The sequence below is a fragment of the Anomalospiza imberbis genome, chromosome 3 (genome assembly GCF_031753505.1).
Source record: "Anomalospiza imberbis isolate Cuckoo-Finch-1a 21T00152 chromosome 3, ASM3175350v1, whole genome shotgun sequence".
Lineage (NCBI taxonomy): Eukaryota > Metazoa > Chordata > Aves > Passeriformes > Viduidae > Anomalospiza > Anomalospiza imberbis.
Genome location: NC_089683.1, coordinates 14700995 through 14728699, shown reverse-complemented (window position 1 = coordinate 14728699; position 27705 = coordinate 14700995). Strand labels below are relative to the sequence as shown.

General features: G+C 38.0%; 1 protein-coding gene across 5 annotated transcripts in view; it reads right to left on the bottom strand.

Moving 5' to 3' along the window:
* Positions 1 to 27705, bottom strand: part of ROCK2 (Rho associated coiled-coil containing protein kinase 2) — a 95940-nt gene that overhangs the window by 42722 nt on the left and 25513 nt on the right. For all 5 annotated transcript variants that reach the window (XM_068183455.1, XM_068183456.1, XM_068183453.1 and 2 more), the window contains exons 2-3: positions 12849 to 12930; positions 2326 to 2426 (exon numbers count right to left, since the gene is read on the bottom strand). In XM_068183455.1, the coding sequence (XP_068039556.1) occupies positions 2326 to 2426; positions 12849 to 12930 (183 nt within the window). The remainder of the gene's footprint in view (positions 1 to 2325; positions 2427 to 12848; positions 12931 to 27705) is intronic.

Genomic DNA, 27705 nt, shown 5'->3' with positions numbered 1-27705 from the left:
GAAAAAGTGTTCTTTTAATTTGACATGAAGTACAGAAGAGCTCTATATGAAGACACAGAAGTTTCTTTCCAAGGATTCTTGCTTTTTTGAAGGGCTTATTAAAGATTAAAAAAAAAACCAAACCATGACAACAACACAACCCAAACTCCATCATTGTATGACCAGGTTACTAGGCATTTTGTCATTACATTTTAATGGTTGGGCAAATGAAAAATAAAGTTTGTCTTCAGATCCCTCTAAGTACGCAACTGCAGTATGTACACTATGAAAAATCATCTCTGCTTAAAAATTTAAATTGTGTATGACATGGTGAATTAAGATAAAGAGTTTCCAGAACAAATCAGGACCTTCTATTTGAAATTAAATGTTAAAAAGAAAATAAAAATAATTTATAAAAACCCTTATTTCTTAAGAAATACACATAGGAAAACAATGTATTTTCGTTTTTGAAGCACATTAAAAATATAGTTCTCTTGGATGCTTCCAGAAAATACGAGTGTGATATCTAAAAATGGCACAAGACTTCTGTTATTGGGACTTGCACTTTTTCATCTCCTACCCCCTCAACAAATGGACAAGGAACTCTGCTCCTTACAACTTGATTTTTCACTGACTTCACATGCCAGTGCCTAAGGAGTGTCTCTATTCACTGCTCCATGTGGATTAATGTAAAGATACAAATGTCTAATAGAAGACTTTAAAATAAACCATTTGATGTGACTATCATTGAAAAGACATGGAGTAGACTGCTTTCTTACAAACACCCTGCAACAGCCTCTTCACAAGGAAGTAAGGTTCTGCTGAAGGTTTTGGTTTTGTTTTTAATTTCTTGCCTACAAAGATATAAAATCATACAAGGATATAAATATACATAACAATTCTTTAAAGTCTTGCTAGAAAATGAGAATTTTTGGAAATACTCCACAGTTCACTCACTCTTCTGGACAAAAACAAAGTGCAAATGACCCTGATAGAAAGAAAGGGAAGAGGGTGCTACATTCTCATGTTACTAGACTTGGATGAAGTTGTCCTAAAAAATGACATAGATGAATAAAAACTGCTGACTAGATATTGCTATCTGCCATACTAATCACATCTAAATTTGGAAATTATCCATGAATCACGCAAATAACATTAGGCTAGTCAGAGGATTTTTTTCCAGTTCCAACAAATTTCAGCAACACTAATATGGAAATTACGAAGAATTTTATAAATGCATCATAAATTTATTGCCATTATACACTGTGTCTCCTATAAGCCCTTCACAGCTTAGATCTTACCACATTCCTCAACAAAACTCCAACACATCACTGTATTTGCCAAAATGGTTATACATTACAAGACAATATGATTTTCCCAGCTTCCTAGTGCAAAATTACCACAGAGAAGTAAAATGCCATTTCCAGGTTAACAAGTACAAGCAAAAGGGTAATTTTTGTTACCCTGTGGTAGTAAGATAACGAGATTCAATTGCAGCAAATTACTTGCTCCCCTTTCTATTGACTTGCTTCATATCTCTCTTCCTCTAAAAATACTCACCCAGAAAATCACCATGGATCAGCTGGTGCAGCTGTTAGCTGCACCAGATCTGTTAGATCTGTTAGCTCATGGTAACTTGTCCCTAATGTTTGCATTCTAGATTCTATCTGGCACTTACATCCAATGCTTATTTCAAAACTGACCTATCAATCCATCTCATACATATGTTCACATTTTTGTGCCACCTATCAGGAAGTAGGACTTGGAAGTCCTGGAAAAATCAAAATTAAATGATAATCAGACTATATGTGATACACCAAGTTACTTTTTGTAGTTTGATTACCTTTTTTTTTATAACAGAATTTCTCTGCAACAGAAATTTTAAAAGTAATCCCATTCATACTTTAGATATTATATTGCATGCAATGTCAAGGGGACAATGTTATGGAAAGAATCTTTTAAAAATTCTGTGAGTCATGTCACTTAAAATACAATGCAAGCATCACATATAAGAACAAAACAAAAATCTTTCGTTGCAGTGTCCACCTGCTCTTTTGTAGAAGGTTTCAGACATTATTATGCAGTGATACTTGTGGCCAAAAAGATTTAGAATTGCCATGAACTGCCTTTTTGATTTTGATCAAAGGATAGAAAACATTCTTGAGTTCTTCCCTTCCCATCCATTATATTTTAAACTCAGATTTGCTGTTTACTATGCACAGAAACAATCTCTCAATACAATGAAAATTACACTTACTCTTTTTAAGAAGAATTTTTAAATATAAAACATGAAGACTGAGGAAGGTTTTAGCTAAAGCTGTTAAACATAAATCATTACATTCTTACCAGCTGCACTTCTCCAAAAGCCCCTCTTCCAATCACCTTAACAACATCATAGTCTTCAGCTTTCATTTGTAAAGCTCGGATTTTTTCCACAATCTTCTCATCTAAAACAAATCAAACAGAAGTTGTGGTAATGCATTCATTAACAGAATACAATTTTAGCTATTCATTTAGAGTAAAACAAAGTTATTTTTACTCAAATGTTTAGAGCCTTCTTGAAATCTGTAGTCACTATTAATATACCCTTTCATTCTTCTCTGGAAACCATTAAACATCTACCTTTAGCTGTAACAACTGAAACATCTTTCATAATTTTGCTGACTCTCATTTCACACCTCTAATAATCACTCACAAGCTTATGGGAAGACTCTGGTAATGAAGAGAGCCAGAGATACCTATCTGGAATTTTCAACCATTCCTTGCTACCCTGCTGCACCCCCAGGATCCACTGACACTTCACTGATAATGCCAAGGTGGAGTATGTGGTACACAAAAAGCACTGCAGGTGCAACCTGCTCCTACACACCTGGAGGGTTCAACAGCTCTCACATAGCAAAGAATGTGGCTCGGTAACTTTCATGTGCAACTGCAGATCACACAAAGATCTGGCACATCCACTCACCCATTCCATACAAAACATTGATTCAAGTTTACATATGTTTATGTAACTGCTGGCCATCGCAGAGTGCTTTTTGGGTGTTCACACATGTGTAGTTCTACTCTTCTTAAAATGATGTCTACAATGCTCTGTTCAGCATTCTGCACATAAGCACTGCCTGTCAGTATGTGTCTTATTGGCAGTTGTGAGAATCTGTAAAAGCGAAAACAGTGAAATTCTGATCTCTGACAAGTTCTAAAAACACACAAGGTCCTAGACTCTTGTAAATGAACCATGCTATGAATGCATTCCCAGCTAAATGCATTTTTGAAATCTATTCTTTTTACGAGGACAAAAGAAAATGGAATCCATAATACTGGAGGTAATCTGAGGCATGACAAGCTCCTACACACAGAGGAAGAACAAAACAAAACAAAACAGGTGGCTGAAGCAAGAACTCTACCAAGGAAGAGTATGAAATTGTATGAAAAGCTGTGGATGCTTATATTCAGAGAGGGGTAGAGGTTTATAATGCAAGATCCCTGTTTAGGGTAAAGTACCATGGAATTTTATCCCTAGAAAGGCATTAAAGAGGATCTCAGATCTGAATAGAGGGGAGAAAAGGATCAGAAATACAGTTAATCCAGTATGACATTAAAGATGACATGGTCTAAGGGAGTTAATGATAAGAACATCTAGTAAATAGCTTAACCATTCCTACATATTCATGAAGAGCAACTTGGCAGGTTACAAGGAATCCAAGAGATGCCTGACCATCAGGAACACTTCTTTTCTTCCAAACAAGCAATAAGCCAATAAGGCATTTTACTGAGTCCTAACAACCCTCAAAACAACCACCTGACACCAGACAGAGCTCTCCTTCTGCATAGAGTCCTCTGAAATCAAAAGGTATTAAAGTACAAGGCTTAGCCTTAAGAAGTGATACCTGTTTTTCAGTTATGGATCATATCAGTATCTGTGTGTGTCGTACAACACAACATGGGGATTTCAGTAGCAGGGACCCCTATGTCTAACTAGGAGTGCAACAGAAGTGGACAAGGAGGCACTCTGATTTATTACTCGCAGACAAGAATGAACTGATTCAGGAAGACAAAGTCTGTGGCAAACTTGGCAGAAGCAATAGTAAGATGGTAGAATTTAAGACTCGAACAGACCTGAAGAAGGAAAATAGCAGACCTTGGACTTCAGGAGAACAGACTATGGCTCGTTTGGAAAACTCACTGGCAGGATCCTGTGAAAAGCTGCTGCGAAGGGCAGAGGAGTGGGCTGATCTTCAAAGATGACATGTTCATAGCACAAGAACAGTCTGTTCTAGTTAGCTATCGAGCTGTTCTAGTTAGAAATCGAGCAGGAATGGCAAGGAGCCAGTCTGCCTAAATGGGCAACCTTTGCCTCAACTCACCACAAAAGGTAAAGGTTTGGAACATGGAAGCTGAGTTGGGTTGCCCAGCAGGAACCTCCTAAACCAGAAAAGACAGAATTAAGAAAGCCAAGCTCAGCTGGAACTGAAACTAGCCTGGATTATGAAGGGATACAAGACACTCTATACATACATTGGCCATAAAAGAAAGACTGAGGCAAATATGGTCCCACTCCTCTCAGTGAGGGAGGTGATCTAGTACCAGGTGATCTTCTACCATGGGGAAGATCAAGGCAGTCTATGCCTTTTTTGCTTAACTTCACTCTCAAGCCCTGCTCAGAGGCCTCCCAGCTCCAGTGAAGCAAACCTGGCATATATCAGGTCTTGAGACAATACAGGGTGCATCCAGGTGTGCTGAAAATACCAGTCAAGACCATTACCAGGCTGTTCTCTATCACCTTTGAAAGATCATGGCAACTTGGGAAGGTGATGACCGGTAAAGCACAAATGCCACATCAATATTCTAAAGGGACAACAAGGAGGCTACAGGATGGAACAGCAGCCTGACCACAGTGCCCCAGATGATCATGGAGAAAAATCCTTCAGAAATCCACTTCCAAGCACATGATGCATGTGGAAGGATAAGAACAGCCAGAATGGATCTAGAAAGGACCAAGTGTGTTTGACTAACCTGATTTCATTCAATAATGACATGTCTCCAAGAGAAAGCAGTACATTTCCTTGACTATAGCATGACTTCCAACACAACATCTCAAAGTATCTTTATAGCCAAACCATGATGACATGGACTGCATGGAGGAATCACAAGGCGAGTGGAAAAGCTGCTGGAGTCACAGCCAGTGGTTTTAAATTCAAAGCTGACACACTGGAGGGCAGGGTGGCTTCTATGAGTGACCCAGACAGCATGAGTAACGAGTTGACAGGAAGCTCACAGCTCAACAACAAGTGCAGAGTCCTGTAGCTGGGATGGAACAGCACCACACAACAGAATAGGATGCACTCACCAGCTAGAAGGCACAATGAGAAAGAGGACCTGACGGCCCTGGTGGACAAGAAGCCAAGCAGACAGGAATGAGGAGCCAGCCCTCGCACTGACTGTGCAAGTACGTGTTGCTAACTGCACAGCCTGAAGGTTGAGGGAAGTAAATATCCTCCCCTAGCTGTCATTTGAGAAACCATATGTGGAATATTATGACTAACTTTGGGGTCCTCGGTGCACAAAAAATACTAAACATTCCCTAGCTTAATGGAAGACCACCAAGATGCTCACATGATGCTCAAGAAAAGCTGAGAGAACTGGAATTGTTCAGGTTACGGATGGATAAATGGCTGGTCTCAACGGAAGTTGAAATGAGGTTTTATTTCTAAGGGGTACAAGTGAAAGACAAGATGAAATACCAGAAATCCTATTTTGTAGGAAAAGAATAATAAGAACTGGGGAAAGGTGCAGACTGTCAAGTGGAACTGAAAAACTCCATCTTTGGAAAGTCTCAAAATTTAACTGCACAGGAACCTGAACAATCTGATATAACATCAAAACTGGCTTGACTTTGACTTGGACCAGCTGACCTCAAGAGATCATTCCTAACCAGTGGAACACAAAAACACAACTGTAAGTTTCTTCAGAGGAAAAAACTGGATGCGACAGGGGAGAGATTATTGTTAATATGAGGGAATGGTCTGCTAGTAAAGTTGTAAGGACAGAGGCAATTAAAATCTCCAAAAGTAAACCAATCTGCTACATTCAGTGTACTAATAAGACCAAAGTAATTCAGTGTGTCAACAGGAGGAGGAGTTGAGAGGATTGTGATTTTGCTTCCATACAGAATCATGAAAGCCTAGACCAAAAGCACAGGAAAGCAACAGTGCTTCACCCACACCAAGTTTATTATTTTTGTTAATAGTATTAACTAATTTTGCAGATTGCAAAGGGAATGCTGCATTTGGAACTGCAGATCACGAGGCCTGGCACTAGACAAGGAAGATAAATACAAATTCACAGAAAGCAGCAGTGAATATCAGCAAACTTCAAGTGACAGAGAATGTGCAGTTACATGTTTGAATATAATGTTACATCTCATTAGACACGGGAATGACATGAGTTTATTTTAAATGTTTCTGGCATGTTTCAGTGTTTTCAAATATGTGACATGAGCAGGGATCTAAACACATTGAAAAAGCAGTGTGTAGTTTTATGCAGCTCAATATCTGAGAAGAAACTCACAGGAATACTTCTGTAGAGGTAGAAACCGTAAACAAGCATGAAATAATGCAAACAAGCAATGGAAAACCCAAAAAAGATATGAAACAACCAGCTGAGGAGTTACTGGTTTTATCATCCCCGTGACATGCTGAGAATGGAGAAATCCTACTTGCTTTGCTAAAAGACAGAATAAAATAGAATAGAATAGACTATTTCAAAAAGCCCTTTCAGTTCAAAGGCACCCAGAGTGACCACCACTGCAACTGTTTAACTATTTCAGGGCTGACCAACAGTTAAAGGTTGCCAAATGCCTCTTAAACACTGATAAGCTTGGGGTATTGTCTCTCAAGGAAGACTGTTCCAGTGTCTGACCACCCTGACAGTAAATAAATGATTCATGATGTCTTGTCTGAACCTCCCCCGGTGCAGCTTTGGACCATTCCCATAGCACTTCCCTCTCCACTTTTCCCCTCTTTAGAGAGCAATGAGGTCACTCCTCCTAACGCCTTTAAAATTTAATAATCTCAGTTAACGATAACACATAGGGATGCAAATGTTGCGAAGGTATCAGTAACACAGATGGGTTGTCTATTTTGGCATAAAATCTTACGGATATGGAACAGATAATCAATGCATAGAACTAACCTGAAACAAAAGACTGGGGTGCAAGAAGGCAAGCTTGGATTAACCCTGAAGCCACATCATAATTGCTCCATACTGGATCATAAGATTTAGTTCACATATCATATAACGTGATTTAATTCAGGGAGCAGGAGTCCTTTCCAATAGCAGCCTTCTTATAGTGGTCTGGATTTTCAGATTTCACACAGATGAGTTTGGAAGTTTTGGTATCGGTATGCACACGCCTCATGAATTTGCAACAGCACAAAGCCCAGCAGAAGAAAAATGTTATGTTTAAAGGAAGGCATTAGATGGACTCCCCAGCCCCAGGATGCAATGGAATCTTATAGAAATATTGTGACATTTAAGTAAAAGTCCTAAAACATGAGAATACCATCACCTATGACTCAGGTATCTTCGTTAACACAGGAAGGACCAGATACAAAGAGTCTTTAAAGACAGCTTTTGATTTACTATTTGAAAATGGCACTAGAACTTTTAAACAAATGAAGTTTCACCTTCTGAAAGTGCAAAGTGTTTGGATCAGTCACTGACAGCTGGCAGAAAGAATGTGGCTGAAGGTTGCAAATGCCTGTGAAAATGGAAAAAAATACCTGTCTAGGACAGTAAAAGGTAGTGGAGGGAGGGAGGAAGGAAAAATCCAAACTTTTCTACCTTTTAAGGTAAAAAAAAAAAAGTTCATATGCAGGTTATTTTATCTTAAAAAAATGTGTATCAAGCAGTTCTGGGGAACATATATATGATGAATAAAATTGCAAGGGAGTGCAATTTTATCCCACAGATCAGACACAGTCAGTCAATGAGTGCTGCTATGGAGTACATTAAGTCAAAAGTTGCTGCCCTAGGCAGAAGTCCAGCCAGAAGTTAAACTGAAGTACAGCCAGGAAGTGCTGCAAACCCACAGCTGAACAAAACCAAATAGAAAGCACAACAGAGAGACTGAAGTAATTAGGGGTGATCTGGTGTGTGGTCAAAGGTGTATGAAGAAGAAGAAGCTGCTGGAGACCTTGCAGAATCAGGAGGAACTAGAAGGCACAGCTCCAGACAGGGTAATGCTTCCTCCCTCAGAGAAATAAAAGGGGAACATGAAAAGTATATTCTCTTACGGAGATGGAAAAGAGCAGAACAGAGGGAAACAGAAAGCAGCAGACTTCTCTGGCTTACAGAGAACACATCTCTAATGTAATGAAAATAAGCCTGATGGCAGGGCTGAATTGCTTTGTATCTACCAAGTACCCAAGAGAATGTGGTTAATGACACTGACATATAACTTGTTTATACATCTAAGACATTCTGTCTTACACACTGTGGCTTCCACACTCTGCTTGGGAAAGTTGGTTATTTGATACCTCTCCCATCCCTACTCCTACCAGAACAATATCATTAAGAATGGAACTGGAGCCCAACCTGCTGAGGTGACTGTGAAGACCTGGCAGGGAGCTGCCTTAGAGAAGCCAAGAGAAAACCAGAGGAGCAATTAGCTCCTTAACTCAGTGGAAGTTCTACAGTGCATTAAATTTCCAAGATTCTGGTTGGCATCTGACATTTCATGAATGCTGCTGACAGGAAGCACGAAGCACACAGAGCTGCAGCCCTGGGAGGCACTCACACCACAGAGGGTAACACTGGCTCCTGTCAGTAACCACAGAGCTGGGCAGGATTCAGCAACTTCAAATGACATAATAAAAGGCAAGAGAAGGAACCAGAACTGTTGATTTTGCAAGAAATTAATCTTAACAGATGCATCTTCCAAGTAAGCAGTGTCTGCTTGGAGAGGAAAATGGCCAAAGGAACTTCCCAGGGAGTTTATTCAGGGAGTCTAGAAAAACTGGTGCACAGGCGCCACATCTCTACTAGAAGTCCCTTCTACTGTAAATACATCCACTGTCACTGCACTCTACAAAAGTCTGTCAACCTGCATAACATCAGCAAATCATTTTAACAACACAAGTTTCCAACTCTTGAGTGATGCTCAATAATGCACAGAAAAATCACTGATCCATTTAGGGAGTCAAGACTTCTGGGTTATACAAGGCTTGCTGATGGCACCCCTCTCTGTGCCACTGTTTGGACTTATTTAAAATCCATTTTTTGTGCCCTTCTATTCATGAAGATTATGTATTATTAAATGTTTCCAACTATTACTTAAACCTGTTATTCAACTATTTCAGACTAAGCTGCATCTGAATGGGAGACCACCAAAAAAGGCACAAGCCACTAAGATATGATTTAACACTTGGCAAATCTTAGATGGCAGAAAATTTGACTTGGAAGAATTTACTCAACCTATTGTCTTTGCCTGGATGACAGAAGAGGAAAAGACCAAGAAAGATTTGTTACACCAAGCCAATACTGAAAAACTCAGCTTCCTTTTCTAAAATAAGCAAATCAGTTTTTGCTCTCAGAGGACTATGAGATTCCTATCATTGTTTTGGGAATTAAATATTGCATTACGCTTTTCTGTTCCATGAATATGCTAAAAAACAGAGCAATTTAAATCAGAATGTCAACAGCTGATTGAGGTAACGGAAAAGGAATGAAAAGACTGAAAAGGAATATTATGTCAAATATTTAATATGTCTCTTATTACAAACACAGGCTACACTTTGGTACAAAACCTTAGAGAAAGTGGTAAGAAATCAGAATAGTAAAGCAAAGCAGGCAGTCAAAGAATTTCTTTCATATTAAACAAGTGAAGGGGCTGCTTCGGTGAAATGGTTACAGAAACAGAATACACCAAAATCCTATGGTATGGACAATTAATAAACTGCCATTGTGAAATACCTGAAACATTTAAGTTTCAGCTTGCAATTATGAGTTGAGCCGAACATAAATTAATGTCTCAGCTGAAGTGCAAGCTATTTCATTTTTAGATTTCAAAAAAACTTAATAAAACATTAACCCCAATAGTAATGACTTGATGTAGGTTGTAAGTAGGGTGTATGCAAACCTCTGGGATTGTGGTGGGAAAAAGAAAATTCCTCTCTCAAGGTGTTATTGTGGAAGAATTAAGTGATTAAAATGACTGAGAGTTTGAAGATTATTTAGTGTTCTCCGCAATTTCTGCAGACTTGTGTAATGTGGATGAGAAGAATCGCGGTGAGTCTGCTTTAGCTGTCTCCCTGTGCAGCACAGTGTAACTCCAGGAGGCCCTGCCACCTCTCCGTGCTGGCCTCAGGAAGCCCTGGGGAGGGATGCAGGCTCCAAGCCCCTGGCACAGACTGCTCATCAGAGTTTGTCAGAACCTTTTGACAGCAGTTCTCAGCTGGGCATTTGTGCAGTTCTTCAGATGCTGAGAAAAATTACAAGAGACAAGAACTCACTGTTCCTTACCCTAAGAAGGCAGCAACTTATAGTTCCACAAATTCTCAATACAGTTCCCAACTTTTCTTCCAAGCCCATGGGGGCAAGAGGCTTCAGCAAGCATGTGCCACATTCTTTCCAGTGATACCTGCTACCCTCAGAACAGTTCCCAAGAAGACCCAAGCTATGGGTCCTCGCAGGAATTTTAAACTAAATAAAATGGCAATGTCAATAAGAACTCAGTTGTCCTGTTTTTTCCTGTACCTGAGTGGCTCATTTTGTGCTAGCACATGTATCAGTGAAGTGAAATGAAAATCAGAATCTGGTCTTTGCTTTTCTTTTGCCTGACTAGTTTTAATAAAAAGAAAAAATTAAACCCGACTGTCTGCATTAATTCTGCTCAGTTCCCCTTTGTGGTTTATAATAAACCATATAACCACCTGTGTCAGAAAAGACTTTGAAATGAATCACTGTTGCAGAAGTGATTATTTCTTTTGCAATATCAAAATATTACCAGTCTGAAATGTTTACAAAATTCTTGTTTCACAATTTATTTTTTTCCGAAGTGTAAATCACAGAAGACATGCAGAACTATTTTTATTCTCTCCCAGTCAGTACTGAAACAGGAGAAAAGTTACATGTGTGATTCTTACAAAAGATGCACTGTCACACCATATGTTGGCCAAAATAGTCAGGTGTTGCATGCTTTTTTAAAGTTCAACATGTAAGGATGAAGTGCACCCTTGAAAACTCTTTTTTAACTACTATGGATTTTTCTGTAACACATATCAAAATTCTTTTAACTAGTATTTGGCTATTTCAACTGTATACTGTCAGCTGATTTAACAATAAAAAATGCAGTAACAAAATTGTGAACAAAAGTATATTTTCATGTTTCTGACATTACTGGCTGCCTCCAGGTCACATAAGATACTTAAAAATATTTACAACAACAATGACAGATAACCTAGAGGAGGAGAAGGAGCAACAGCCTTCGAAAAAAGGGAGACAGCCAGCCAGAATGTTCAGGGGCTACAAAAACCAACCAATCAAATAACAACCAAAACCCCAACCTGTTCCTGAGGTTAAACTGTTTGCCCACAGTTGTTATTTCTAATAGTCAAAAGACACTGGTCTTCTGATCAGAGAGAGGCTTCTAATTTTGTTCTACTGCAAAAACAGTAATGTAAAAGCACATATGACCAGCTTATAGAAGTTGCTGCTAAATGTTATTTATGTCATTTTCATAGCGTTTCCCCTCACTTTACACATACAATGCTCAGTTGCAAATAACGAAGATACTTAAAATGCTGTTACAGACCCTTTCTTTCATAAATACCCACTTGAATTCCTTTGAACTCGAACTGAAAATAATCCCAATGCCTCTATGTCCTAATCTGCTCTTTCTTATTTACTGTATTCTAAGTGATTTCTCCAAAAGAGACTTTATTGGCAACTGTAAAAGCTGTATGTCCATCTACAGGGCTCTGCTAAACCTCACGGAAAAGCACTGAATTCCAAACAATGAACTCACCACAAATTACTACACTAGCCACTATTTGAGTGAGGAGTGTGAGTGGATATTCCAAGGAGTCCCAGGGCAACAGAGGGCAGACACATACAGCTCTTACCAGTAAAGAATTTAAAAGGAGTTGCTAATAAGACTGCATCTGCAGAAACCTAACCTCAACATATGCAAAAGAAAATATATTTTTTTTAAAAATATATATCTCAAAATACACTTCCTACAAAACAGCTATTCCAAGAAGGCTTATCACTGCAAATTACAAAATAATCTGCTATTTTTACAAGAAAAAAGGCTCTGATTATATATAATAATAGAAAACACTTCAAAACCACAAAATACAGCTACTCTAATGTAGAATCATATGCTTAATAAATTCCAAAATTATGTATACAATTAATTTGGGGAGAATCACAAACATTTATGCAAAGGTTCAAAAATCAACCAACAGATTTTAAGGTACAACAATTTAGTTTTAAAATCCCACAGAAGACTTCTCTGTTAGACGAAATATGACTATATAAACAATGTTGACTTCAGTGTCATGAATTCCTGAAGAACAATAACTAGGATATACTTAGCAAGTTATGTAGCTACGCATACATAAGACAAGAAAGTAACATAAAAGGGTTTTTCCAACTGTACTTAGGAAAATAAAAATCTGGCATTTTCCAACATATTTTCACAATATAACAACTCCCTTAAATGAAATTTCTCTCTGTAATAAACGGTCTCCAAAGCTCAGAGTTATAAAAATTAGTAGAATAACCATGAGCAATGCATTTCTTACCACTCAACTTCTTATGATTGAGATCACAACAATGTCATTGTTTAAGGGCCACTTGCAACTTACATCTATTTAAAAAATTATCAATGTTCTTGTTCTTCCTCAGCGCTGGATAATCCAGATCAAGAACCAAAGAATTCAAGCCATCCTGAAAAAAAATAAAAATAAGTTAATTGAATTCTAAAATTTTAATTAACAACTTAAAATTACTGCACTGAGACTGATTATACATTATTCAAGCAGGCATTACATTCCTAGTAGACAAATCAAACAAGCTCTCAAGTATGTTTATAAACCAGCAGAGGAGCCAACAAACTGACTGGCTCCAAGTTCTATAAACAGTACTGCTGTATTACCACTGATTAGTGGCACTGGGACTTAAACTGGAGTAGTAGTTTTAATCTTAATCAGTAAGTAATCTTACTCATTAAACACTGATTTAATATGCTGAGTTCAGTCAATCCATTTTTCTTACTTCTGTTACACTTTTCCTGCAAAGACTTTATGTTTGTATATCCATATTATTGCTTTGATCAAAGTCTCACCACCTTCTCATTCTGGGCATACAAAAACCAACCACAAATTTTTCTTGGAAGCAAGACATGACTTAAACTTAAGAAGACAATTCACCATGTAATTCAGGCTCACAGCACTAAAATACCTTTTCTAAGTGACTCAACAGAAGATGAGCCAGAACTCCACATGCTGTTCTGCTACCCATTATCAATGCCTCAGCAGAATACAATTGAGACTCCTAAAATGGCAAGGGATGAAATCACCAAAAAAATAAACTAAAAATAGCATTTTAATGTCTGTTATAAACCTTTACTCAATTCCACCTTTCTGCAACCTGGAAAAACTTTTAAAAATTACTCTTCAAACACAGAGACCATTCCAGTTACCCAGGGACAAATAAAACTAAAAATTAGTTTCAGAACTAAGAGGAGTATACACCATTCATTGTCAGCAGCTCCAGTGTTCAGCTTGAACTGGCAGCTTTATTCATTGCCTAAGGACAAAATCCTGAGACTACTTTTTCAGGTTTTTGAGCCTTGACAGGGCATCACAGAGATTTAAATCAGAGACCACATCATGTTTATTAATAGGCAGCCAAAAGAACTAGATAGCTTTTCAGTCTTCTTAATAACTGAGGCTATAGCTAACAACCTGCTGATCTTATATTTTTTATTAATATATCTGGGAAGGTATAATTTATTGCAAATATTACTAAAATTCCTATATTCATTTTAATAACATATCTGGGGAGATTCAAAAGCAAAGCCTAAGATTATTAAATACATCTTGAATGCCACTTCGTCCTAAATAAGCTCATACAAAAATAAGACCACCACATCCATGGCAATATCAGTTTACACCACAAAACACATTAATGGTTAAGACAATTTCCAAAATGAAGAGATTTTATTTATTTATTTTTACCTCCTAACAAATGAAAGTGTCTTGGAAAGTGTCACAGACACATTGATGGAGTATGGGTTAGGCAAATGATTAAAAGCTGGTTGAAAGACTCGGCCCAGAAGACTGATCAGTGGCACAAAGTCCAGTCGGAGCCAGTCACCAGCAGTACACCCCTGCACTGGCACTTCTCTTGGACAGAGAAGGTTTTCACAAAGGTCAGTGAGAGGAAAAGCCAAGTCCTGCTGCTGGAAAGGAAAAACCCCAGGTACCAGGTATAGGCTGTGGCCTGACAAGCAGGAGAGCAGCTTTGCAAGAAGCACCTGAGGGTCCTGGTGAACAACAGGTTCCTCTCTACTCTGCACTGAGGAGGTCCCACCTGGAATGCAGTGTTCACTCCTGGTCTCCCAAACCATCAAAGGCAGGGATCTACTAGAGTGAATCCAGCAAAGGGCCAGTAAGATTAAGGCACTAACGCACTTCTCCAAGAAGAAAAGGCTCAAAGAAGTGTGACTCTGTGGCCTGAGAGGCAAAGACTCAGGGCAGGGGAGCTCACCAGTGTCTGTTGGGAAGGTCAGAGGAAAAGGCACTGCTCATTGACAGGACAAGAGTCAATGGACATAAGGTAAAACACACAAAACGCTATTTGAACACCACACTTTTTTCCTGTGAGAGTGGTCAAGCACTGGAACAAATTGCCCACAGAGGCAAAATATGACATGGCATGGTCCTGGGCAACTACTTTGGTAGACCCTGCAGTGAGCAGGGTGTTGGACTAGACAACATCAAGAGGTCTTTGCCAACCTCAAACATTCTGTAACACCTACAATATTTCCACTGTTGCACAAAAAAAAAGGTGGAATTTTACTCTTGACTCTATGTAACCTTAACTGTTATGACGGTCTTACACATCAAGTTTTAGAACTTCCTACCTGAAAGAAGCATAAGACAGTGTAAATAAGCAAACAAGGTTAATTAAAAAGGCACAGTAGTTGCTTTAATAATAGTAAATACAGGAATTATTTCAGCCTTGACCATAACAAGACACATTAAGGAGAAAGGAATGATGCACCAGGACACCATACTCATCTTTCAGAAGGACAGAAGATGACTTATATCTATTCCTAATTTATATGACACTTTTACAGAAGATACAATAAAACCAAACCAAAGTAACAAAGTTGTTATATACTTATGGATTAGTCACTACATGAATTGCACAGGTAATGCCCAATAATCTGAACAAATCCAACAGAAAGTACTAATTTGAGATTACTTCCTGCAAAATAGCATAATAGAATCCATACAACTTTTGATTTGCCAAACACCACCTTCCAAAAAGGGTATCTCCTTCTGCAGCACAGTGTGTCTGCAGAAATATGGATCCTCACCCTGCAACATGTAGAGAAGGACCATGCTGAATGCCCTGCTGGGAACGGCTGGGCCACCTTTTAGGATTTTACCTAGCTCAATAAGTATCAATTCCAATTAGATGGCAGTCTACACTGAACTCCAACATTATTCTTTCACTGCTACTGAGAAAATTTTCTCATGATCACTAACAACTGGCTAGACACTTGAAGGGAGATGTAAAAGCACTCTGTGCTAACAAAAATCAGGAAGGCGTATTTCTGTTCTACCTATTTTGGAGGGGAAGAGAGGTGAGGTCACCTGATGTCTTAATGCTTTTCATGTGAAGATATTGTAGTGACTGACAAGAAACCCATATATAGGGTGCCTGACTTCCATTTTATGCAAAACATCAGGGGAAAGAATGTTATCACCCCAAAAAAAATTTTAGTGAAGTTGGATTACAAGGTCCAAACCAATCATACATGTTCCTATTTAAGCGGAACTGTATATTATAATTTCAGATGTCACTTTTTTCCCACATGTCATTCTGATTCCATGGCTTTTTTGTGGGCTATACAAACTGAGAATCATATTTGAACCTAATTTTTAATTAGCTCTTTTTGCCTCTTTTTCATGGACTTCAGGGAACAATTTTCACAAGTAGTTATTAATGAAAGGAAATTTGAGAACAACACAACTGACTATTTTACCTCTTTGGAAATGTCCTAACTCTAGAACACAGCCAGATACAGCTAGAGTCAACGAGAGGTGATCAGTATAATAATCACAAGGAACAGAAAGTGTGTCAAATTTTTTTTAACCCTGTGAACAAATCTTATTATCATATTCTTTCAAAGACAAGATTTTAAGCTTTCAAACAAAATTTTATTGTAAGAGACTTCATATCAACATGTAATTTATGAAAAACTTGTCTTGCACACTAGCATTTTGTCAAAAGTTGTTTCCTTAAAGCTTTACATTTTCATTGAAAGACCTAATTTATATGACTTAACAGAAAAATTAACTACAATTAAGAAGCTGGGTCAAAAGATTATGCAGTAAAACAGACAGTTGGGACTGAAGAGAAGTAATCCAGGAAATGACGTCTCCTCTGTCTAGGCCTCACAGATAAGTCACTTGAACCAGGAAATATGCTATTAAAGGGATTTCACTGCTCACTTCCACTTTCTGCTATTACAAAAGACTCTGAGCTAACAGGCCAAAAATAGCAGCTTCCAAGCAAATGCATCACTGGCAAAGATAGATCTGCCCCCATCAGAAGCCTTTCGCTGATGGCAAACACGCTTAAATGTTCTCCAAGGGAAAAGACCAAACTTGATAAATTTTGCAACACCCTCTGACTACATGAGGAGCAGAGCTCTTGGCCACTCTGACAGCAGTCACCTTCTGTGGACAACATGGAGCTTGGCTTCCCCAGCAAACAGTTTGCACTGTTTACCAATCTGAATGAACCAAGGAAAAAACAGGCAAGAAAAGTTCATGAAATGCAGGAACTAAATGTTTATGTTCTTCTCTGACAGAAGGGTCAGTGATAGGGAAAAATACTAGTAGCTTCCCAATAATGAGCTTAATATTAATTCCAGGCAATCCCACAGAACCCTTCACCAAATTAAACCATTCTGTGTTGATAAGAGTTTTTGATGTTGAAGTAACTGTCTGAACCTGCCTTAACATTGATATGTGCATGTAAACTTCACTGGCTGTCAAAAGCAGCTTTGGCTATTTTGATTTATTCCTTACTTTCAGTATATGAAAAAAATAAAACATGAGGCCAAATAGTGGATGACTGAACAGAAAAAGTATCAATTACTTCAGAAAACAATTCCTAATCCTGCAATAAATGGAAAATATAAAAAGCCTGATCTAGAGAAAGATGTCCCTGCCCACAGACAAGGAGTTGGAACAGATGATCTTTCAAGGTTCCTTGCAACCTACACCCATGAGATCCTATGGAAACGTCACCATAACATTATTTATTTAAAAACTAAAACAATATTCTTTCCCTTTTCCAAAACACCAAATAAAATTTAATAAAATATGCTGCAGCAAAAAATATGGATAGAAAAGTCTTGTAACATTTCTAACTGGGCCTAAATGCTTTCAAAGACAGAAGTACCCAAATCTACAAACACAGGATGTGAGCGTCTAATGACTCTTCCCCAGAACTAAACCTCCACTATGTTCTTCCATATGCTAATGGGACCCCTAAATAATTCTGGTCTTTCCTGAGCAATTAGTTCTTTCCATAATACAGAAGCTACATTTGGACGCAAGGTGAACAGCTCAGTAACAGCACACAATAGGAAAAACAACTGAAAGGTCATACGCAAGGCAAATACAGCCTTTTCCCTGCTCAGTGATCTCTAGGATATGTACCAATTCACTTTTCTCTTACTGAAGCATTAGTAATCAGTATGTGAAGGAATAATCTGGGCCATGATAATGCAGCCAACATTTACTGCTGGGAGGTCTTGCTATTCTAGTTCTTTAGCAGTTTTACATTCATTTACAGGTTTTCTTTAAAAGTATTGGGTATGTACAGTTTAGAAACCAATAAGCAGCTACTGTCCACAAATGAGTATGTAAATACTTAACAACAGACTTTACTTACAATCTGATTTCTGTACATGAAGGTAAACAAATACTGAAATGGTTTTGATGTTGTCTACTACTGAATACAGGCAAATATTTCTTCATCATACAAGCAATATTCTTCAAGATATGTCTTCTTATGTGCTGCGTCTTACGTGCATATTTTAATGGTTTTATACATTTCCCCCTGCTATTTGAAAGGCACAGTGTGAAAGGGTAATGATAACGATAGGATGGTAACAGCCCAAAACCAGCTTCCTTCTACATAGTTACAAAAGTATAATCACAAAATTGTTCAAGATGCAACAAGACAGACGTTAAGAAACACCACTATGGAACAGTAAAAGCATGTAAATTATGATCAGGAAGGCAAAGGGCTACAAGGAGTTGTAGTTTACAAGAGACAAGAGAAAATAATGGAAGATACTTTATATTAAGAATGAGCAAAAAAAATCCATTAAGAGTTACAAAAAAACCAAAGAATGCACACAGAAGGTTTAAGTTTTCCATGCTTTCTGGGATAAGAATGAAAACAAATCCTAGAGAAAATCATCATATACATGAAGAAATGTGCTGAGGACAGCAAGATACACTGAAATTCACTCACAGTATTTAAGGAGACTGTCCCAATCAATTTACATTGAAAACTCAGAAGAACCGGAGAGGTCAGCAGGACTGAAAAGGGTAAATCAAAGCACTCCCATTATAAGGCATAGGGTTTTCCAAACTACAGATCAGAATATTTGGCAATGAGGAGTTAGAACAAGACATTAATCGTCTTGTAAACACCTAGAATATTAACATGTGTGATCTAGGGTTTATGGTTTTTTTTGTATTCTTCTCAAAGATAAAATGCAGGACTCAACATTAACATTGTCAAAGTAAAAAAATATGGCATAGGAAATCATGGAGAAAAGGTCCAAAAGATAATTATTATGAGGTTGGTAATTATCACGACTTGAAAAAGTGTGTCAAGAAGAAATTCCCTGAGGTTTGTCCTGTTTCAGTTCTACAGAATATTTTCATTGCCACAAGAAAGCAACAGAATTAGAAAGAGATCTATTAAGAACTAAAAATAAAATAAATAAATTCAGCAAACTATATCAAGCTTGGAGTTTTGAACACAGGCCTTTTACTGCATTCAAAATTACCTCAAAAAGAAGGAAAAAAAACCCTGAAAAAATACAGTCAGATGCAACCCAAAGTAAAAAAATGGGGGGAAAATCTCCACTAACATATACTTTTGAAAGAAGTTAAATGCACAGAATATAAAAATTGACATAATGACCAAGCAGGAAGATAATGGAAAATGATGTGGGGTTACAGCAGACTAGATGCATAAACAATGCATAAACAGCAGGTGCATTGGATAAAACCTCACAGAGAACTAAGATTCTTTTGTAAACAAAGACCAGAAATAATTTGCTGATATTGGTACAGTCAAAGCCAGAATATTGTGTCCAGTTCTGTGGATCCCTATGCAGACGACTGCAAAAGACAAGCTGGAAAAGAACTGAAGGGAAGTTAACAAGGACAGGGAAATGATAAGCAATTTGTGCTAAAATAGGCTGTCAGGACCGGAGACTTTAGACTTTAAAAAGGTTAGCCTAAGGAGACAGGACAAGTTCTCTCAGAACATAAAAAGCTGTTATGAGCGATGCTGATGATAGACAATTCCTCACATTCCCCAAAACAGCATAAAAAACTAGCTGAATTAGGCACAAAGGTTAGGTTGCAGATTAGGGAAAGAAGTTCTAAATAGCAGTAGTGATAAACTGACAATGCAGCTCCTCAAGGGAGTTGAGAAATCACCTTCACAAAAGATTCACAAGCTAGAGAAATATTTATTACAGTAGGTCCAGCTACTGTGGATCCTTTAGCAGTGATCTTTAAAATTCCTTCCAAGCCTACCTAAAATCTCTTCACAAATTACTGTAAGAAATACACAAAGGTAGTAAATCAATCCAAAGAAAAAGGACTGGAAAGAGGAGTAAACCAGAAGCTCTGAGGATACAGCTTAACATTATTTACTTAAAAAAACCCCAAAAACTTAACCATTACAAAAATGCACATTTTTTTCCTCCAAATTGGCTGTTGCTGTTTTCTCTTTAAGCTTTAATAAAACTGGTCTTGCATGTGTTGCTGATTATCATTGTAGTCGTGGAAAATTCAGTAGTTCAGCATAATTTACTTCCATCTGAAGTCACTGGACATTTCCAGGTTCTTTGGCTACTTTTGATTTTAGAATTCACACTGCTCTCAAAACATTAATGTACACCAAAGCCCAGAACTACAAACATGTTAAAATTACACTAGAGATAATTTCCTATTCATTGTAAACCCCCAAGGCCTTTCTTAGCAATCTTTGCTCCTTAACAAGAGAGCAAGAGCAGGTTGGTAATTTTGACTGTCACTTTCCCACAGTCATTTATGCACCAGCTCAGATGGAGTTTGCCCAGGCAATCAAGCAAAACAGTACAAGTACTAGAACTGCAAAAAGACTATCTAAAAATGCACAAAAAATAAACCCATGCCTGGAATTGTTTCTCTGACATCCTGAAAAATGGAATTACCTACTGTTTCAAAAAAATGCAACACACATCCTTTTATTCATTTCTCTTTTCTCAAAAAGGGCTTCCAAAGGCTACAGCTGTTGGACTAAGAGGTAACATCAGGAACACAGATAAAAGGTCAGGAGGCTCATCTGTGCTTGAGGATGGAGAGAGATACACGGCCTATTCTTAAAATCATGTTTTGACAACAAATTCATCCTTGTTCCATATTAACTAAGAATCCCACTTGTCCATCATGAAAATGATTCTATTTATCTTTTTGTAACCTCAGTTCAGTCAGTGAAGCTACTGTCAGCAACTATCCATTGCATGTCATACCATCAGAATCACTCACCCTTCAATTCCACCATGAACTTGGTTTTGGATGAATGTATTTCCTATATGTTCCTTCACGTAATGCTGATGGTTGTATTATATTATGTATTTTTATTATTCTATTTAGCAAACATGGATAAATAAGATGCAAGTACACAACCTACTAACTAAAAAGGATGTTTATTAGGGTAAACAAAAATTGTAACTACCTCTAGTACAGTAACTGGAGTTGCAAACATGGCTTGAAAGAAAAAAAATCAAGAAAAAGCCTAGCACCCTCCTCTCTTAAAAGCATGATTAATTAGAAGTTATAAAAGGACTTGAGGTTTTTTGTAGTCACTGATTCAGAACAAATAATTATAAAATTTCCCTGTACTAAAAATACCAGAAACTGTTTAAATCACTCTTTAAAACACTTCTAACCAAATAAATAATGGCCTGCCCATCATGTTACCTCCTGCCTAATTTCAAATTTGATGTCAGCAGCATATTCTGTCAGCACCACATATTTCTTGAAATGTAAGTGCTGTACTTGACCATAATTCCATGAGCCCAGATTTCCAGTTAAAGTGATGAATAAAACTGAGGTAATCAAAATCACATCTAACTTTGGAGTACAGAATTTGGATGCATTATGGAAAAACCTACACATAAATATGTTAAAATACATAAATATTTAAAATGTTTAAATATATAAAACAACAGAAATAACACTTCAATTCCAATTCATGTGTCAGGACTTCCAATGGAACATTGTAGATTTTAAAGCAGAACAGGAATTTTCCTGGATGTTTTCTGCTGGATCTCTGCATACGTTTTTCTCGGGACTGACTAAAGTAATAGTTCCATCATTTGTAAAATCCATGATGATGAGGTATTAACAAAAACTGAAGTTTTCTCATCAACTTCAATAACAAAAGAATATTTAAGAGGTCAACAGTCTCCAGGACTGTAGCAGAGTTTGTCTCTCTTGACAAGCCCAACTAGAAGTGTTTGAAAACTCCCCCCAAAACATGGAGAAAAACAAACCCTGTTGTGCCACATAACTGGCTGTCCTGTAAAAAAGAGACTGGATTCACACTCAGGACAGACATTGAGCAGCCACTTTGAACCTAGATGACCTCTGGAGGTCCTCAAAGCTGAGATTCTGAGATGCTACAATTACTTTTGACCTGAGCACATAGCAGATTAGCAACATTTAAATCAGTTTTTGTATCAGTGAGTCCAAAAACTTCCTGTTCTTGCCAAGATAAAGACAGTCCTTGAATAAGGAATTTCTTTACTGTGAAAAAGTATGAAGTAAAGCAGTAGAGAAGAATTGTTGACAGGAACTTGCTATCTGCAGATTTTGAAAGACTACTTCAGCAAGCTTGGTGAAGTGAATGCCTATTGCAATCTGCTGCTATAATTACTTTTTCCAAGTTTCTGAGCAAGAAGTTAGCTCTGTGCACCAATCTGTATTAATTAGCTGTTTCTCCCACAAGATTAGTTAAGACCGTAAGCAAACAACTGCTCCCCAGAGCTGTGGGTAGCCTTTATCAAGATCTTTGGGCTTCTTTCATTGAAGAGAAGGTGACGCAAAGGACCACAGAGAAGAGTAAAAAATTTCTTCTGAAGGGTTTTTTCAACTACTTTAACAATAAATTAGTTTGGTCATGGAAGAACCTTTATTTCTTTAGTCGCTAAAATCTAGTTAATCTAAAGTTTAAAAGACATCAAGGCAACTGCAGAACCTTGTTTTAGAAGCTGCTAGCATGTGAATTCATTACAAAATTCAAAATTTCTATCACAGTTGGTCACAAACTCAGGAAAATAACAGCTCTTGATTTCTGATCTGTTTATCTAGCCATAAATTCCACTTAGTGGGTGTTGTTATATCCTCTGCCTTATGAATCAGTTTGCAGAAGCTTTTAATGCTAATTGCAAGTAATATCAGAAGGAACTGTATTTAAAAATAAACATTACATAATACTAAGATATCCAAGAAAAAAAACATAAACTATTGCAGCTTGAAGAGACAAATACAAGCAACAAACACTTGTGTTTGTACACAGCACCTCAGTTTTGCCTGAGTCAGGAAAAACATCACCTTATCAGTGCCTGCGAGATATTCAAATGTCATGTATGACCATAATAAAATAAACACATTATCTCACTTTGGATAGTGTAAAAAATCCTGTGCCATGCATAAAAAAGCATGACTTTGAGCATGACACAGAATGACTGTGATTAAACCTGTTTCTCTTAAACTGAGAAACATTTAGTATATCTGTCCCTAGAAAACCAGAATATACACACATACATGCACTCTCACACACAATGACAGGCTCAGGTGCTGGGTAAAGGGTATGAAAGGGTATGAAAGACAAGAACAAAAGCTTCTATGAATAAATCAGCAACTAAAGAAAGTAAATGAGGGCATACGGTCTTGGTAAAGCAGGAGATCTGGGGACAGAAGATGGGCACTTCATGCCTTTTTTGCTGCTGTCCCCTAGGACATACAGAGCTCCACCTCAGGCATCCTCATGGGATCCATCTGAGGGGCGTGAAGGAGTCAGTCAAAATCATTACCAGGCTGCTCTCTATCTCCTCTGAGAGGTCACAAGAACTGGGGAAGTCTCCTGTTAAGTAGAAAAGGACAAGTTTTCTGCTCATGCTCAACAAGGAGGACCTGCAGAAAAACAGGCCAAAATTCCAATTAAGTTCAGGCCCCTGGACACCATTATCAATTAAATGCAGAATAAGATAACTGAATAAATTGATCAGAAGTAAATTGTACATAATCAACTTGTCTTCTCTAAGGAGATGACTTTTTCAGTACCGAAGGAGAGAGCGGTGTTGTTTATTTTGTTTAACTAGACTTCAGCAAGGTATTCAATACAGATTCCTGCAGGAATTGTATGAGCCACTTGGGTACTCAAACAATCAGTTGGGTGGAAACCTGGCTGGATCATCCGGCTCAAAGTATCACTGTGATCAGCAGAATCAAGTCCAACTTGGCCCCTGGTGACCACTGGCATTCCCCAGGGACTAATAATGGGAGCGATACTGGGACCAATACTGTTTGTTTTTACTAATAACCCAAAAGCTAGGACACAGTGTACCTTCAGCAACCTCATGGATAACACAACTGGGGCAGTGGCTGATACACTGGAGGACAGAGCTGCTATTCAGAGGTACCCAGAAGGGCTGGGGAAAATGGGCTGAACTGCCTCCTGCAGTTCAGTGACACACACAGACTCCCACATGTGGGATGGAATACCACCACACACCAGGAGCGGCTGGCACTTGCTGGCTAGACAGTGGCTTTGAGGAAAAGGAACCGAGGGTCCTGGTGAACAAAAAACTGGTCACAGGTCAGCAGTGGGCCTTGTGGCAGAGGAGTACAAGAGGCGACAGACACAGGTTGCCATATGGGAAACTGAACTTGGCTACCTGGAAGCATTTTCTTCACCACTGTCAAATGCTGGAACAGGCTGCCCAGAGAGGATATGGCATGTCCATCTTTAGATATTTTCCAAGTGAAATTCTTAAACATCATCTAATTGAAGCTGATAATGAGTACATCGCAGTTTGGACCAGAAGACCTCCACAGGACACTTGCACCCTAAATTATCCTATGACAGGTATTTGTATTCAATTCTGGAAATAGCTTCAACCAGAACTCAATTACTGACAGGGTGCCATGTGCATCTCCACAATATTATTTGGCCAGAAATGCCACAAATTATTTGGCCAGACATTGCTGTTAGAAGAGCTGACAGGATATTTTGTGAAACAATATTTAATTGTGAATTGTATTATCACAGTGTCATCAATCATGGACTGGGGCCTGTCTGTGGAAGATCATGACTCTGTTTTGTTTTGTATTGCAGTCAAATCTAAGATAAGCGATGCCTGATGGATAAGCACAAATTGAAATAAGCAGAGACAACATCAGACAGTATCACGGGCATTCAACTAGAACCTGGTCTCCTACGTATGTGGTGACTCAGACTTCCTGGCTAGCTGGATCCCCATTAACAGGAACATGGAAGGCAAATGAAGCCAGCATGCAAGACACTTAAAACAGAAGGGAAGGGTTTATTCACATCATAGAACTTATTGCCACGGGATGTTTCTGCTGCCAAGGAGTTTACATTGGGCTGAAGGCTATTCAATTCAAGGGAGATAAGGCCGTCAAGGGCTGAGACAGAAAACCACCACATCTACCTCGGAGATTCCCTGAGTTGCCCTGTCTCCCCAAGCTGGGAAAGTGGAATTGAACAGGCAGAGTCCTTCTTCTGCACTCTGTCCCAGGCACTTCTGAGCTACTGACTACTGCTAGGAACAGCATTGTTAGTCTAGAAAAATTCCTAATTCAAACTACTGATGAAAACTGTCCTTTCATGCTCACACAAGCTGCTTTAATCCCTACAAATAATTACATGGAAGTAAGACAAGTTTCTTTCAGCCTACATATTACATGCTCTGGAAAAAAGAGAACATCATGCCAAACTCAAAAGTATACATGGAAAAAGAGAAGAGCTTCAACAACAGAAATTAAGATAAACCATTCTGAAACCAGAAGTACATTGTATCTTGCTTGTCATCCTCCCAACCTGCAAGAGGAGCCTTGAAATTTGGGGCTGGAGGACTAATTTGTTGATGAGGTGGTGACTGGTCAAAGTTGGGCTCTGACAATCTTGGAGGTCTTTTCCAATCTAATAATTCTGTGCCATGTGAGAAAACAGAGGCTGGATTCAGATGCCAGCTCCAGCAACAGCCAAATCAAGGGCTACTGCTACAAAGCAGGCTATGAGCTTGCAGAAAACATTTGAAAGGACTTAGTATTAGCCCTGCGCAATAAAACAAATTTTCTCATCTTTGAAATATACAACAAAAAAACTATTAACCATTTAGTACTGTTTTAAAGTCATACTGCATCTATTTTACACATCTTGGGAGTGGCAGTACAACCGCATACACATATAGACATATTAGAAGGAAAAAAAATCAAAACTTAGAGGATAAAATAGAACAACGGTTGACTGCCCAACCTTATCTCACTTCCCTTTTGACATGATAATCCAGCATGGAATGGGTGGCTGTGCAATACTTTGTGCACTCTTTCCTGGACGCAAGTTCACCTCTTGCTCAGTGAAAACAAAACCAACAGAATTCAGTGTTTAAAATTTCTCTTGGGAAGCTTAAAAATTACTTTCAGGTACATTCAGTGATCTAGGAACTTGACTTCCATTACTGCACAGACAATGCAAAAAACACTCACACTGCAGTTTCTGAAATACCATGACTGATTATCAATTTTACAGCTGGTTAAACCTCATTCTAGTTAAAAAAGGCCATTTGTTTTGGTAATACTCTAGATGGTAACTCTGAAATAAAGTGGGACACTTGGTCTGGAATGTGCATAACGAGTTCCCAGAACATTCCTCTTCCCAATGTTCCAGCTGTAGGTGCAAATCAAACAATTCGGTGTGCCTATGTATATAAGATCTTTTTGTTTGCATTTGCGAAAAGGAATATATCAAATTGGCAAAGGAAACTGTAGTCCTTTTAGAAGAGACTTAAAATCATAATTGAGTTCCTTAGACTTTTACTGCTAAGAGTGAAAATTATTTTAAGTTATATCCCTACTTTAAATGTAAGGTTTATCTTTAAGAGAACTCTAGTGTCTTTTTTTCCCAGACATCTCAATTCTCAGTATCTGAATTTTGAATTTAGTGTTATTTGCACAATTTCACCAACGTAGGAAATTATTATTTTCAAATTCAATTAAGAAAAGACTTATCTGTACTAACACAAGCACTATTGCAAAATTCTGAAATTAGAGCAAATATACTTTTTTTCACAGTAAAGATTTTATTCCTGAGCGATTGTAAACTCACTCTTCTGTTCATTATGGATGAAGTAAAATCAAAGGTTTTGCTCTACATACGCACATCCATGAGTAAAGTGATTTTCAGATGGACATACAAGTCTCCGGGCTCTCAAGAAAAGATCGCGTTCAAACCCACCACATTTTGAAGTTGATATGCAACTTTACTCTTCAAGAGAGTTCCCGGTTCCTAACTTCCTGCACACAAACCAAGGAGATGGAGCTATGGAGGTACACAGGTGAAAGATAAGAAGATGCCATTTTGATTTTCATCACTTAGAGGTGCAATGACCCAGCATGCAGCTTACCTTCTAATACTTATTTCTAAATTTTGCTACCACCCTACACTACACAGTATGCAAGTCTATATTTAACCCACCTCTTGACTCAGAATGCCATCGCTCTCAGTGGAAATACTTTAGTTACATACCAAAATAGAACTCCTAGAAGCAGTAATCCTTTATTCTGACTCATTGATCTCAAAATATAATTTCAGTTCTTCGAAAGCATATACCTAATTTCATTATGTGCTCAAATCATGTTTACATGTTTCATTATGTGCTCAAAACATGTTTACATGTTCTTTTCAGAAACACTGAATTACAGCTACCACAACAACAACTATTTGTGAAAATTCATTAACGTGCAGCTAATTCCTACTATGGTGTTTGATCCCACAGTGACTTCCATACATCTGAATAACAAATCTTTCATGGAAACCTGTTTGAAAGGTACATATAATTGTATTTTATCTAATAGCAGCAAGGATAGGCAA